At 45.7% G+C, this 15,216-nt stretch overlaps 1 protein-coding gene across 2 annotated transcripts in view; it reads right to left on the bottom strand.

The window, feature by feature from the left end:
• LOC119164509 (chromatin-remodeling ATPase INO80) overlaps positions 1–15,216 on the bottom strand; it is a 109,917-nt gene that overhangs the window by 76,032 nt on the left and 18,669 nt on the right. For both annotated transcript variants that reach the window (XM_037416708.2, XM_037416709.2), the window contains exons 11-19: positions 14,855–14,955; positions 12,307–12,420; positions 10,764–10,859; positions 9,528–9,733; positions 6,623–6,707; positions 3,391–3,594; positions 2,292–2,459; positions 1,694–1,793; positions 92–181 (exon numbers count right to left, since the gene is read on the bottom strand). In XM_037416708.2, coding sequence (XP_037272605.2) covers positions 92–181; positions 1,694–1,793; positions 2,292–2,459; positions 3,391–3,594; positions 6,623–6,707; positions 9,528–9,733; positions 10,764–10,859; positions 12,307–12,420; positions 14,855–14,955 — 1,164 coding nt within the window. The remainder of the gene's footprint in view (positions 1–91; positions 182–1,693; positions 1,794–2,291; positions 2,460–3,390; positions 3,595–6,622; positions 6,708–9,527; positions 9,734–10,763; positions 10,860–12,306; positions 12,421–14,854; positions 14,956–15,216) is intronic.

The following is a 15,216-nucleotide window of genomic DNA, read 5'->3' as shown; positions in this document are numbered from 1 at the left end:
TGCAAAAAAATAGAAAATGTTGAGCTAGTCCTGACACCTTCACGTCACTGCCACAAGTTGCAGACACCTCTCCACGCTGCCGCTCACTCACCCTGCTTAAAGATAGAGTGATGAACGTGGCTCGGGTGAAAGACGTTGGGCCACCACCGGCTGTGGTGATCGTTCCAGCCACTCAGGACGCCTGCGAAAATGACCGTCGCAAACGTGAACAAAAGACACTACTGCTTTAAGTCAAAAGCCGGGGTACTGACACAAACATTTTGGCCTCATGTATTTATTTATTTTTTTTGCTGCAATTTGTTCCTGCGAGTCCGCGCGAGACAGAAAATTAATTACAGGCTCCTTATTATCGGCTAGTGCCACTTTCAGTTTGAAAAACAACAGCCCACCTGGCGCAACTATCACCACATAGCAAAGCTCGACCATATCAGTGCACAAAACTGTGATGCACCTTTACGTGGTTTGCATCAAGAAGTTTTTTTTTTCAGACAGGCAACAGGAAAGCAATGTCGTCAAACTTGGCAAACTTCAACTTTATTATCATTAGCTGTTGATATTTTGTAGATGATATATGCATGTTCAAGGGAATCTATCCTACAGGCTGTCACAGCCGCGAAAGTTTGAGCCAGTACCCCTTTATATGCTTCATAAGTCGTCATAAAATTGGTCAAAAATATGACAGACAACAGCCACCGTCCCATTACACTGAGGTCGTCCCATCACAGATTGCAAAAATTCGTGATGTACTCATGACGTCAGAAATTCTAGTGTGACATGATGTCATGATGCCGTTGTAGTGCCCTCCTTTGGGTGTTTGGGTGGCATACAAAACCAGACAGAGCATGACCTCAAAAAAAATAATAAATAAAGTAAAGATGACTCTTAGCAGCAGCACTTGAATACATCAACTGAGTGTAAAAAAAAAATGCCTTTAGCCTTTGAATTGGCTTCAGTGAATGCACAAAGGTCCCAGTGAGTTTTACCTTTATTTTTCATGTGTTGAGCCTCTTCAAGAAGCTTGTGTGAATAGTTGAGCACATCGAATATTCGAACGAAAATTAACATTAATTGGCCCGCAGCTGTGACAAATCAGTGCAGTGCCCGAAACTCCTACGGGAGCTATGCCAAGACCCGCGGAAAACGACATAACAGCCGGCAAAATGCAGCAGTGATAAACGTAACTGCTGGGTTCTACTGTAGTGCTTGTACAGCGCTCATAGGCTGAAACGCTAAGTCGTTTCATTTCAGTATACCGACCGCTGTGAGCAATTGCTCATTATAATTGCGTCAAGTTGCTGCAAGCCTGGCTGCTAATGGTGATATTGCCCCCAACGCAGGCGTCAGAGTAAAAATTCTGCCGAAATGCCACAAACTATGCTCGCTGGAGACGAAAAGTAAGCGCATCACTTTGCCCTAGACTTTTTCGAGGCTCAACCCATGTGTACCGCACTTCGAGCCTTTCTTTTATGGGGCACGATTTTGCCCAATACGCTTCTCGATTTCACCGACCGTTTCCTGCTTTCTCACCACTGACACAACCCTGTGACACTATAATTAGGCCAATGTGCAAAGGAACCAAAGGACAAACAACACAAACGCTCCTTCGGGTACGTGAAATAACACCGGCTTGGCCTAGATTCACTCCTTCTTAGCGAATGGCGTCTTGCGCAATGCTTCGGTCTCGTCAACTCACCCCGAGAGAAGAGAAATCGAGACAGCTCGAAGGTGGAGCCCTTCATGTGGAATGGCGAGCGGACCTCTCTTCTCTCGAACAGGTCGGGGTGGTTGCAGACCTGCAAGAATGAAACCCCTCCGTAAACGTGAGAGAATGTCGACGCGACAATAATTATTTTCCTTTTTTTTTGCTTTCCCATTTTCAACTGACAATTTTACGAAAATCTCCAAGTCATCTTTCTCGCAAAGTTTATTTTTTTTTCTTTATTTAAGCCATAAACTCTTAATTACCGACCACTTCTCTCGCTTTTTGTGTCCCCGCCACCGTCCTTTTTTTGGCGAAAGTGCACGATGCACAATGTCGCAACTCACTATAATGATATTTAAAACAGTTATAGTGCTGTAGTCACCATGGTAATTTTTTTTTTCTTGTATTTGAGATTTTTGCATACATTTGTAACATTTGGTAGAATGGGGGTGGGGACAAGAAATAGCGAGAAAGGGGGTCAGGCAAACAACAATGTGTCAGCTAGAGCCGAGAAGAAAACCTAGCAGGAAAGCAGACTAGCACACAGTCATTTACAGAGTCACTGGATGTGGCATAGCACTTCATGCACCTTTCGGAACTGCATGACGAGGTTCATGAGCGAGGAGGTGGCCGACTGGGCCTGCGACGAGGCGGCGCCCGACGACTGCATCAGGTCCTCGATGGAGATCTTGTTGCGCAGGCCCTGGTAGAGGGCCTTCTGGCGCTGCGCCAGCCAGCAGTACACCTGCACCTCAATCTGCAAAGGACGGAAAACCAGAGCAGCTGCTACTTCATCGGTCGCAGCGCCCGATTCGGTAAAGACAAAGGCAACGGCACCTGAACAAACTCAACTTTTGCTGAACCAGTATTGGCGTGAACGGCCTTACTGTTCTTCCCAACACTAGAACAAGAAATTGCGATTAAAGTTGTTTTGCAGAATTTCTTGAATAATACAGAAGCTGTTGACATTCGTTTTAAGCAACTATTGGACAGCAATATTTTGCAAATATCCACAGAAGCTTAATGAAAGCTTGTGTAAAATTGGAAACTATTATAAGATCAGCGTGGAATGGATATGCGAAATGAACACATAAGAAAATATAGTTAAACAAAATTTACCACAAACAGCTTAGTGATGGCGTTAGCTTTACAATAAGACTTCACTGCTACTAGTTTTTTTCTGGTGAAAATGCAAAAAGAGCGAGTGAAGAGAAACCTAAGAATGCTCTCAGATGTTAGGTTTCCAAGAGAAGCTTAAAATTTGAGTGCCTCTTTCTGCCAACAGATAGCGCTTGCCTGAAATGAGACAGGAGTGTTACAGTAAAAGCTAAATATAACAAAATTGCATCTTACACAAAAATAAGCTTTCTAGATCCGAAAATTCGTTATACAGGTATATTACTAACACTGACCTATTGCAAGATTGTATTCATTTACTTTGTTAGAACTGCTATTTTGTCATTTCTACGTTCATTACACCAAGGCTTGAGTGTACTAGCACAACAGAGCGCAAGTGGCAAAAATATGCGAGGAACACACCAGTGAGGTGCCACTGAATCTCGTGCTATCAGGAGTTTTGCTGCCTCGTAGTTTCCACACTCCAAAACGTTACTGCACCAAGTGCATGCATCGCAACCTGTGCTCGCTCGACAAGACACTGCACGTGCGACGCCAGTCTCGAGACTGACCTTGTCCGAGAGCTCGTTCTCGACGTCCTTCTTGATGCGCCGCAGCATGAAGGGCTTGAGGATCATGTGCAGGCGCGACAGGTGCTTCTCGTCGATGGTGGACTTGTTCTCGGCGTGGCTTTCAATGTCGCGCGAGAACCACTCGTTGAACTCCTCGTGCGAGTCGAACAGTGTCGGCATGATGAAGTGGAGCAGGGCCCACAGCTGCGAAGAAAAAACTTACTTGTAATGTCGTGACGCGTTAGAACAGTGGCAACATTTTGAGCTGCACTATAGTGGGGCCAACTTGAGATTAATTTTGACTACCTCGGGTGCTTCTAACGAGTGCCGCCTAGATCTAAGTACACCACCGTTTTCTTTGTAATTCAGCTTCATCAAAGTACAACCACCATGTCTTGAACCTGTACCCAGGTTGCTGAGCCTAGCAGACGACAGAAACTTAATACTAACCATGAGCCATTAAATTTGCTGGCCGCTTAACCTTTCTTTACTCGAATCTAATGTGCACCTTTTTTCCGGTTAAGCGAGTTCATAAATCACATGCTTGTTAGAATCGAGTACGAAAAAAGAAATGAATACGGTCATTCTATTGCCATCGGCATTCCAAAATGGCCGCCCGCTACGTGCGTCGGCAAGGCACGTCGGCCATTTCTGCCTATGTATTTCCCATGTGTGGCACTTCGTACGTGTGCTGAGGAGTTCGCCATCTTGTTGTGCATTAGTAGCGACGGCATGGAAGGGCCGACTCCAAAAACTCGACGAGTGCATCACGATGCCGCTTTTAAACGAAAAGTCATCGCGTGTGCCGAAACGGACGTAAATCGGGCTGCATCGCGGTCGTTCGGAGTTCCCGAAACGTGCGTGCGGGACTGGCGGAAACAAAAGCAGAAGATTGTCGACAGCAAAGATTCACGCAAAGGCTTCAGTGAACCACAGCAGGGTCGGTTTCCGCAAATTGAAGAGCTGCTCGGCGAGTATGTGATTGAGCAGTGAGCGGCACAGCGGCCCGTGACGACAGAACTGCTCCAAGTGCAGGCTATGCAGTTAGCCTTTGAAAAAGGGCTAGTGCGGAGCCAGTTTAAAGCGAGCAGGTGCTGGCTAACTGACTTTATGAAGAGAAAAGGCTTATCCCTCTGAAGGCGAACGGGCATATGCCAAAAGTTGCCGGAGGAGTACGAAGAAAAGCTTCAGTTTTCAGAGGTTCGTCCTAAACTGGCGGCACAACAACGGCTCCCTGCTTGGGCAAATCGGGAATGCCGATCAGACGCCTCTTTATGTCGACATGCCTGGCACCACAACCGTCGAGAAGAAGGCGGCAAAGCAAGTTCGCGTGCTGACATCGGGCCACGGTAAAACTAGAGTGACGGCAACGCTCCGTTGCACGTCAGATAGGCACAAGCTTCCCCCGTACCTCATATTTAAACGGAAGACGCTCCCGAAAGGAGTCTTTTTCCCGAGTGGTGTGATCGTGTGGGCCAACGAGAAAAATGGGTGCGCGTTGCAATCGATGTCTTACTTTTTTTTTTTTTTTCCGCCGTGGAAACTGGGTGCGCGTTACAATCGAGGGCGTGGTAGAATCGAGTAAATACGGTACTTCAAGCTGAAAAAATTAATGACGTGACGAGGATTTGTACCGTAACCATTTATTTACACATACATCAGCCAGCGAACAAACGAGAGTGAGGCGTGCGCTTCACTCCATTTATATATAGACATACAAGCGAGCAGACGGAAGAATGTGGTGCAGGGAGGAGAGAGAATGAACGGCGAGAGAAGAAGCGGCAAAGCACAGCATCTACCCTCTCCTATTCTCTCTCAGACCACATGCTCCAGTTGCTAGGAGCAAGGATAAGCACGCGCCCACAGCTGTTGCTATAGGAGAGGGAGTGAGAGCGGAGAAAATACCTGCTGGCGCACGGACACCGATAAACGCTTGACATGCCCAGAGTAAGAAATGCATTCACATATAAAACACTGTAACGAACATGTCGTAGCAGTAGAGATGCATGAAAGACAGTTGTGAGGGTGGCTGAGAGAGGGTGTTACGTGACGGCATCATCATCAGGACTTGGCCGAGAGAGGGCACTACATAATGGCACCATCAACATCATTGGGACTGGGAGTTGTAGGCGTTGCGTGTGTGGGAAAGAGGGGAGTTCGGCCTGGTTGGGGAGAGTGGCAAGACGTAGCGGTGTGTTGTGCGCGACTTAGGATTAGCGTGTGACACAGTTGAGGGGGCAGACTGCTCTTTGGGACCAAAAAGTGACAAAACAAATCATTTGCTAAAATTGACGTAAGTATTTTGCTATCTCTCTGCAAATTTTTACACACCAGGAAGTGATAATTTTTTTGTAATGTCATTCTAACTGTCCAGATTCTTGGTGCTGTTAACATGCAGAACCTGCAAAAAAATGGGGAACCAACTTCGATGCCTCTTTATAATTTGCCGGCACCTGTGTTAGAAGCTCTGCTACGAATTTATGAGCACTTTTATGAGGATTGCAAAACATGCACACCATGATTGTTGATTTTTGAAGAAGCTGTGTGTTTTCAGTTTTTTCAATTTTTCTCAAAAAGTAAATTTACAACTGTTCAATTTTGAGGCCTCAATATCTCTGCAGCTATGGCAGGTACAACAATAATTCTTTTTGTAACCTGTATGTGTGTATGTGTACACCTGTATGTGTGTAGGGTGCAAGTATGGGAGCAGAATTTAGAGAACAAGCCTTTTTAATTAATTACTCATCAAAATTTTAACACAATTCCAACTGCTTTTGAAAATGGATAGTTCATTTTGCTGTAAAATAATAAGAAAGGCTTAAAAACAAAAAAAAACTTTGCATTATTTCAATCTATAGTCATTAGTCTATGTTAGAATATTTTAAATATCACTTTTTTTTTCTATGGTGGCTTAAACAATAGGGGGCTAACTTAAGTTATCTCAGGAATAAGATGAGCTACAGAAAAACTAATTAAACATTTGAAATCAGCAGAAAAAACAGCATAATTCTGTGCAGTTTGATCAAGATCACTGAAGAAATAAACAAAAAATTGTCTAAGAGCAGTCTGCCCCCTTGAAGTGAAATATTCCGCAAGGTTGGAGTTCTTAGAGTGCAGTTTGTCAATCACAACCACATCATTGTTTCTTTTTAGTGGCCCTTTGAGTACACAGGAGGAGGGCAGGGCCGACTTGGGTCCATCAACACTGCAAGTGCGAACACAAGCTACTGACCTCGGCCATGGTGTTCTGGATCGGTGTACCAGTGAGGAGTAGACGGTTGCGGCAGTGGAATGACAGCAGGATCTTCCACCGGACACTGCACCAGGGAAAAGAATAGCCCACCATCGGTTAGGGCACCTTTTCCACGGGCACCACTGTTGTTCTTAACGACGGTAGTCTTTTTTGGGGGGGTTCTTCAACACACAAATTTTGGTCTGTCTTTCTGTTTGCCTGTTGCACGATTCAGCCACCCGGCGAAAGTTTACAGCTTTTGCTTAATGCCCAGCCATCTTGATCTGGTGGCTGCGTTTAACCTTGTTAACTTTGTCGATCACAAAGCAAATATTACGCATATCTGAGGAGCAACATTGATGCGTAAGTATTAGGTAGTGTGTTTCTTTAATAGAAAATGCACAGATATGCAATTCTAAAGACCGTAGTGTTTCTTATGCTGGGCTGACAATGTGACAATATAAATGAAAAAGCTAATGTTTCCAATGCTTTCCTATGCTTCGCTAAGATGGCATGATGATGCCACCTGCCAGTGGCTCGGCGTTCTACACAAGCTTTCGTTTCCCGACAATACTGCCAGATGACGTTCATATCTCAAGCAGTGCTCCCAAACATAAGACTATAATCTTTCGATGACATTTGTAGCGAAGCACGCAAATACAGGATCAGTTTTTTTTTAAGGACGATAGTCTTTCTTGGGGACCATCGACGCAAAAATTTTGGTCTGTCTGTCGGTACATTTGTCTGTTTTACCACTCTTCACGGCACCGGGTACTTAAAACGCCGCAGCACCCGCTTATGTTGCTCAAAGTTGAGCGTTCATGCTTGTGCAATTGTCAATTAAAAAGCAATTATTGCACATGTCTGGGGCACCATAACAACACGTATATATTCTGCATGTGCATCTTTTACTAGAAAAGGCATACATAAGTAATATTAAGGACCGTAGCGCTTATCACAGTGCGCTTACCATGCAACGCTTGCACGGAAAGACGAGTGTTTCCAACGCTTCGCTAAAACGAGACGGTGGTGGCACCTACCCGTCGCCTTGCGTTCTACAACTTATCTCCGAGATGGGCGCGCACACTGCCAGATGGCGCTCATGTCGCACGTGCGAGGTGACTTGATGCGCTCGTTCACCTCCGCTGCACGTTCGAGGCACTCTAATGCAGCGCCTTCAGAATACCATTCACAGATTTTCTTGCGCAGAACATCAAATAAATGTCTTGTTCACTCTCTCCACATGCAAGACTATAATCTTTCGACGACATTTGCAGATTACATGCAGATACGGGGTCAATTTTTTCCTTTGTTTTCTTTTCTGAGCTGTGGCTGCGAGTGTGACCCCAACATCAGCATGCCATTATCACAAACTGCTATCGTAAGATTTACCCTGTTGAGCCAAATTTATGAATATACTGAAGAATGCCGAACATTTGGCTGCTTTTTCATAGACTCCAGTACAAAAAGTTTTACAACTGCTTATAGTGAATTGTAAACAGTCATGGTAAAGAAATTCTATCATAAACATGAACGTGTCCCGACCGTTGAAAAGCCATCATCAGATTAACCCTGTTGAGCCAAATTCGTGGATATACTGAAGAATGCAGAACATTTCGCTGGTTTTTAATAGACTTCAATACAAGAAATTTGACATCTGCCTAATGTGAATTGTCAACAGTCATGGTAAAGGTGCTATCATAACCATAAGTGCATCCTGACCATTGAAATGCATTGGGACCATCATAACCACATAGTAGTCGTGACATGTGGTCATGGTAATGACAGTCTCAACTATAACTGCGTCAACTATAACTGCGTGCTCACCATTGCAACACATTCTGACATAGTCATAATCTCATAGTCGCGATTCGTAACATAGCCATGACAGCAGCCGGCAATCCTGTCACACGCCTGCCGTCAACAGGAATTGGTCGGCATGCTCGGGCTTTCTTGCTGCGCCTTCCAACTGGATGCAGCCGAACCGTACACAGACTCTTCAGACAGAGTGGCAGCCCTTCGTGCGCGCAGTGTCCGGCAGACGAGACGGTCAAACATATCTTGTGCCAGTGCCCGGGATACGCGGATATTCGTCGCCGTCTTTTCAACACCTACGCGCAACTCGGACTTCCACATGTGAGTCCAGAACACCACCTCTTGTTCCCCTCGGCTAACGTTTCAACACTCCGCCGGGCGTTCCATGCGCTGCTGGACTTTTTGGGCAATGCAAATATTTTTACGCGCCTATAAAGAGGCCCGTTACACACGTGCCGTCGTTTGTTTACATCGCGCCACGCCTCCTCGGAGTCCCACGTGACTTTGCTTACGTAGGCTGCTCCAAGCTGCCTGACTGCTTTTTTTTTTTCTTCCTGTCCCCCACGGGCGCGTTGCCCCGTCGGAGCAGACATGGCTCCCCTTCCCTCCTGGTTGGAGAGCGCCCTAACTTCTTTCTACTTGTCCCGTGTTTTTTTTTTTTTTTTTCCCCCTCGGGCGCATTGCTTCGGCCGCGGCTTCTCGGCGATCTTTCGGTGGATTAAGGGTCTACTGGTCACTTTCGGAATAGTCTATCGTCCCTAGCGTTAGCTACTCACACAATATGCTCTCCTGTGCTATTAGCATAATAATAACAGCACATATAGGTACTTTTAAAGGTATCTCGGGACCACAGTCTAGTGCCCCTCGAGGACAATGGCAGCCGGAAGGAAGCAAATGTAACATGTCGCATTGAAGCCCAAACGAAGTAGGGTCATCTCTGTCAGATTTCCAAAAGCTTTAAAATGAGCGTTATTTAACATCTGACGCGCGGGACTTACGTGTTCCAAGAGAAAAAAAATGAAAAAAGGTGGTTACCTGGGGTGACCACCGTACAGGAAAGAGTTAAATTAAGCGAGAGGGGCTACTTCACCTGGAGGTGCTCTTGATGGCCTGTGCCTCGTCGAGCACCATGTACTGCCAGTGAATGCGCTGGAAGTACTTAACGTCCTGCACCACCAGCTGGTACGAGGTGACCACCACATGGAACGAGGCACGCTCCCCACCCAGCTGATGCATGCCATTCCAGAACTGGCGCAGCACCTTGCGGTCGCTCGTGTTGCCCCAGTACGGCACCACCTGGTGAGACCGACGACGACGAGGCAGTTTCCTTCTTTGAAACACTGGTGAAACAGAGTTAGCTACAAGAGTCGGTATACTAAAGGCTCGTTACTTTGAATTTCAAGGGACTGCTCAGCGCGCTCATCTGAATCAACTGCGTTGCAGCCAAGTATACTTCAATAACGGGAGTTTGAAGTCATTGAGGAATGCTGGCAAGGATCAGACAACCGGTCCGAATATCCAACTTTTTAATTACCAATCTCTTACTATATTTTCAGAGAAAAAAGTTAATGGGCGAACAACAAAACCGAGTGAAAGAAGAAGACAATGCCATACAGCCTTGTGGTAGTGACAGGGGAAAAAAAATGCAGAAGTCAATCGTGAGGCCACATTCTGAGACAATCGCTGTTGGAGATATCACCGCCACGTTTATTTTAGTTAGCACTGATTGCCTAATTGAGGAATGGCTAACGAGTAGTTACTTTCCCTCACTAGACACTAAAGATTTTGGGCCAGAGTGACACTTTTGCAGAGTGACAGAGTGACACTGCCACAAAGTAACATGCAGAGTGACACTGTCGCCAAGCTTAATCAGCTTAGAGCCCAGTAAACATCGAACTCGCATTTGGGCAGACTTGTGCTCAGTGAAAAAAAGTAACACCGCACAATGATTGTGGCATGTGCGGTTGTCAATAATCTGATCTTCGGTGAAACGTACAGACATTAATACACACATAATCCTGCATTCTGGTGTTACCACTCGGTTCCAGTACACATGCGAACGCAAGTGCCATTTATGCATACAGGTGCAGCTCGCACCAGGTGATGAACACCGGTGGCAGTTTCAGCAGGTGACTCCCACTCATAATGAAGGCAAATAATTTCTTATATGTAGGTTATCATATGCATGCTAGAATGTGCACCTATAATGGTGAGGTTAATGACAGCAGATTTTTCAAAGCATGGTTTAACAGTCTACATGAACAGATTGTATAGCTTTCGCCTCCCTCTAAAAGGTTACCAAGGTGGTGCCGACCGTACCACTTACCCTGAACCTGGGAACAAACTTGGTCAGCTCCTGCTGCCAATTGTGCAACGTGGACGCTGGGGCAATGACTAGGAATGGACCCCAGATGTTCTGAACCTGCGGGGCAGTAAGCAGTCGAAATTAATCAAACTAAAACTCAACGTGCCAAAACTGCGACCCAGTTTGGGAGGCACCCGGTAGAGGGGGAGTACAGAACGAGCTCAGTGGAGTACTTTTGCATTTTTGTACTTCGAGATTCTATTCTGTATGATTCTGCTTGCTGTAGTTATGAACATGCCATACTATAATGAAAGTGATTGAGTGACTTTTTTTAAAAGAGAACTGACATCAAATTTACTCATGTCAAGATTTTTACGTCAACAAGTGGCTATCGACCCCCTAGTAGCGATTCGCAGCCTAAAACGCATCTGAGGTAACGCATCTGAGGTACGAATGAATATCTGTAATATTGATCCGCAACGACCGTGGTTCAAAATGGGTCGAAAGCCCACCAAATTTTAGTGCTGTTAGCGCTACCTCGCGACCACGTCGAGACCGCTGCGCAGCTGATGCCACTTCCACAAAAAATGGTGACATCACGCACACTGGCATTTCCTCTGCTAGGAGCGCATGTGCAGTCAGTCCAGCTGTGTCTCTGATGATGTAGACTAAAGCCCCTCCATGCGTTTTCCGTCGGCTAGGTTAGTAGCGCCTACTCGTTCTTCCCCTCTCCCTTCAGCCCCAGCTCGAGAAGGGGCCTCGTACTGCCAGTGAAACCCAACATGTTCGCCAACAGGGATTTACCCTGTAGCAGCTCGGCACAAAGTGAAGCGAGCAAATGCGGCTGTTCTTCACAGGCCTCCAGTCGCTCTGTCCATTGGCACATTCGAAGTCAACCCACTGGCTGCGTTGACGTTTGTGGCTTGGAAAGGCATGAAACACGACCCAATTTCCGCACCTTGACGTACAGACTCCCACTTTGCAGTGATTCTCCGACATTCTGGCACGTATTGTCACTCTGAATGGATCGTACTCACGCCCTGAAGCACAGGTCAAATCAGTCGATGCAATACGATGAATCACACGCACGCTTCAACACAGCAAGGAGAGCCATAAGTGAGAGCTTGGCTGGGAGTCGACTCCAAACACACTTAGATCGTCGATGTCATTGTTACCAGCGTATCGTCACTCAGGATGGTATTTGTGGGATGTATCACACCGAACACGTAGCACTAGTGTCTATGTCGCACGGCAGTCTATCTTCCGTTTTTTCTCCTTAGCTTTTCTATGCTGTTTGACATCGAATTAAAATAACTTGCACGCGACGGATGCTATTCAAATTTGGCCAAGAAGACCTATGCATACCAAGCGATCGAATGATGGGCTCATCTCAGTCTTGAAACTTGATGTCAGTGCTCCTTTAACACAGGTCAATTAAGGAGTACCAACCAGCTTGAACACATATGTTGTTAACCACAGAAAGAGAGAGGATCAACCCTATTTGTGAAAACGAAGAAAATAAAATGTAGCAAAAGGGCAATAATATGCAGACAAAAGAACTAACCTCCGCCAGTGCGGCTAGAAATGCGATGGTTTGTACAGTCTTGCCAAGGCCCATCTCGTCGGCAAGGATCCCGTTGATGCCCTTGTCGTAGAGGCTGTACAGCCAGTTCATGCCCTGTTCATGTGGCCGAAGGGGAAGACGCCAGTACACTTGGTGAGTGGTTTCGCGCACAAAAAACAGACTTCAATCAACTAAGCTATCCAGCTTAATAGTAACATGACAAAGCAAGGCACAAGCTATGAGACATTATAGGAAGCTGTCACATTAAGTCATAATTATCATCAGCCTGACTATGCGAAAACCTCTCCCATGTTTCAACAATCAAGCCAATCATGTACTTTCTGCTGCTACGTTATACCTGTAAATCTTTTAATCTCATTTGCTCACCTCATTTTCTGTCTCCCCTTGGCACATTTGCCTTCTCTTTGAATCGAGGCAGCTACAGTTAATGACCAGCCATTATCTTGCCAAGGCGCTACATGCCATTCTTTCTTCCCGATTTCCACTAAGATGTCCTTAACACCCGTTAGTTTCGCGACCCACTCTGCTCTCTTCTAGTCCTTCTTGCCACGAAAGAAAAACGATAGGTGCAACCTGAAGGAGACCAGCAGAGAGTGGGTATAGGTATATACAAGTGTTTTTTAAATCAGCCTTATTAGGATAATACTGAAGCCTGGCGTGAAACTTCGAACCTTCTAGTCTCCTGCCCAACAGCTGTGTTCGAAGAACCACACTGCACTCATTACTAAGATAAGAGGTTGTCAAGCAATGTTGCAATGCAAGTTAATTACAGTGTATACCACTTATAGTGCAGAACCACTTACAATGCAGTCTTTTTCTACTCCCGTTAACCCTTCCATAAAAACCCATGTATACACATACCGCTTATTGTGCAGTCCCCCAAGATGAAAGACCAGTTATAATGCGGTTGCCGAAAATTGTTTGTGACAAACGCGTTAGCGAGTAGCGATGGGTGCTTCGCTGGGGAGCGAACGTTGTGAAGGAGGAGGGGACACGTAGTGAACAAACGAAGGGCAGAAAGAAAAAAAGAAAATGAAAAAAAAAAGACTGCGGCACGCTGCACGGGCTCGCCGAATGAGGGAGGAGGACGGTTTCCTTAGTGACCGATAAGTCTTTGCACCAGCGCCGACATGGCTACAGCGTACTACGTCGCTAGCGTGGCTTCGGCCGCGCACCGCTCAACATAGCACGTGCGATTCCGTCTTGATCAACTACATGCGCTTAAGGGTTTCCTGTCGGGGTAGAAGTCGTCGTTATCGCGCTTGCAACAAATATCGCATTTGCTTCATTGTCCGTAAATTTAAAACCTTTTACAGTTTTATGACTGAAAACCTTTTACGGTTTTATGACGCGAGCTTTAACTTTTGGTGCCAGTGCGCTGTCATACGTAAGCTTGGCGAGCTGTCGACCGTCGTCGCTGATCTCCCGGCCGCGAACGCTAACTTGGTATCACACACGTGGTTCTTGGTTCACTGTTAGTGCGATCTTCTTGACGCCGAATACTCATGTTTTTGACAAGCTTTCTGCGACAACATACCAAACGGCAAGCTAGGCCTAGTCGGTGTAGGTTGCGCTTCGATCGGTATCGGTCGCGTGATTCTAAGTTGCAGTTTGGTACCGAGTCAACAGAACTCTTTGCGGTGGCCGCACGTGACAGGAAGGGATACATATCGTTAAATGAAAATGAGGGCGGCACGTGTAGAGCTCAAATAGTGGTTAAATTCTTTCAACATAAATGTTAGCAAGCACGCATTCCATGTTTCGATTGTCGGACACGCGAAGCTGCATGCTCAACACGTTTTGCACAAGTTCGGACCTCCCGCTACTTACGTTTTAAGTGGTCTGTACTGTATTTCTGTTAAAACTGAAAAGACTCTACACAGATGAAAACAGCACAGCATAAGAGTAGTGACATTTTGGCTTCCTTCAGGAAGCCTTGCCAGTGATTAGTATCGAGCTTGTCAATAGATTAGCAAACAAGTTGACCACTGTTTAATGAACATTTTGATAATGAATAATGAATAAATTAGATCAATTTGATCAGAAGATAGTAAGCAGATAAGTAAACAAATTTGTGGACAGGACGACAGGATAGCACTAAGGTCAATGCACAAGTTAGTCCAAAAACCAATCGGTCAATACACTCAAACCTCCTTATAACAAATTTGCACCTCACACGAAGTCAAGTTCGTTGTACCCAGAAATCTGTAATAAACGTATACCCCTAACACTGTACCTATTAGAAGACTATTCTTCACATACTTTGTTATATTTGGGTTCGTTATACTGACGTTTAAGTGTACTTTGTTATATTTGGGTTCGTTATACTGACGTTTAAGTGTAGTGCACAGGGTAAGCGTGGGGCGTCGGGCAGAGCTTGCCAACATTTCCTGAAACACTAGGCAAAATGTCACCAAATGCAGCATTGCATCAATTAGCCAAGATAAAGCTTACAAATAGAAAATCAACTCTTGTTTATAACACGCAGTTAACGCAGTGTGGACACCAAGGCATTCTCCGAGGATACCTTGAGTTGATAACTCTTCAGTTTTCCTTCGAACATGCGCGGCTGTGAGAGGTCCTCCGTTGTCAGGTTCGGGTCGGCCGTCACTCTGAAGTCATCGTTTACTGCAAACGAAGAAGGCGGACAACTGTTCTTTCTTCACGAATGCAACAAACACTACAGCATAAAATGTAACCTTGGCATGGAGCACAACTGTCCCTCTGAACGAAAAACTTTAATAAGTTTTCAAAAAGGGCATGGTAGCGTGGACATCCACTTTTCCCACGACTGTGCGCGTCAACGACATTGAATAGATTAAGATCGACGAATTATGCTCTCAGGACTCAATCTGCACAAATTTCACCCCAATAGGTGTGCATTCAAAC

Source organism: Rhipicephalus microplus, chromosome 8 (assembly GCF_043290135.1).
Source record: "Rhipicephalus microplus isolate Deutch F79 chromosome 8, USDA_Rmic, whole genome shotgun sequence".
Classification (NCBI taxonomy): domain Eukaryota; kingdom Metazoa; phylum Arthropoda; class Arachnida; order Ixodida; family Ixodidae; genus Rhipicephalus; species Rhipicephalus microplus.
Note: the sequence above shows the minus strand (reverse complement) of the source record. Positions and strands in the feature narration are given on the sequence as shown.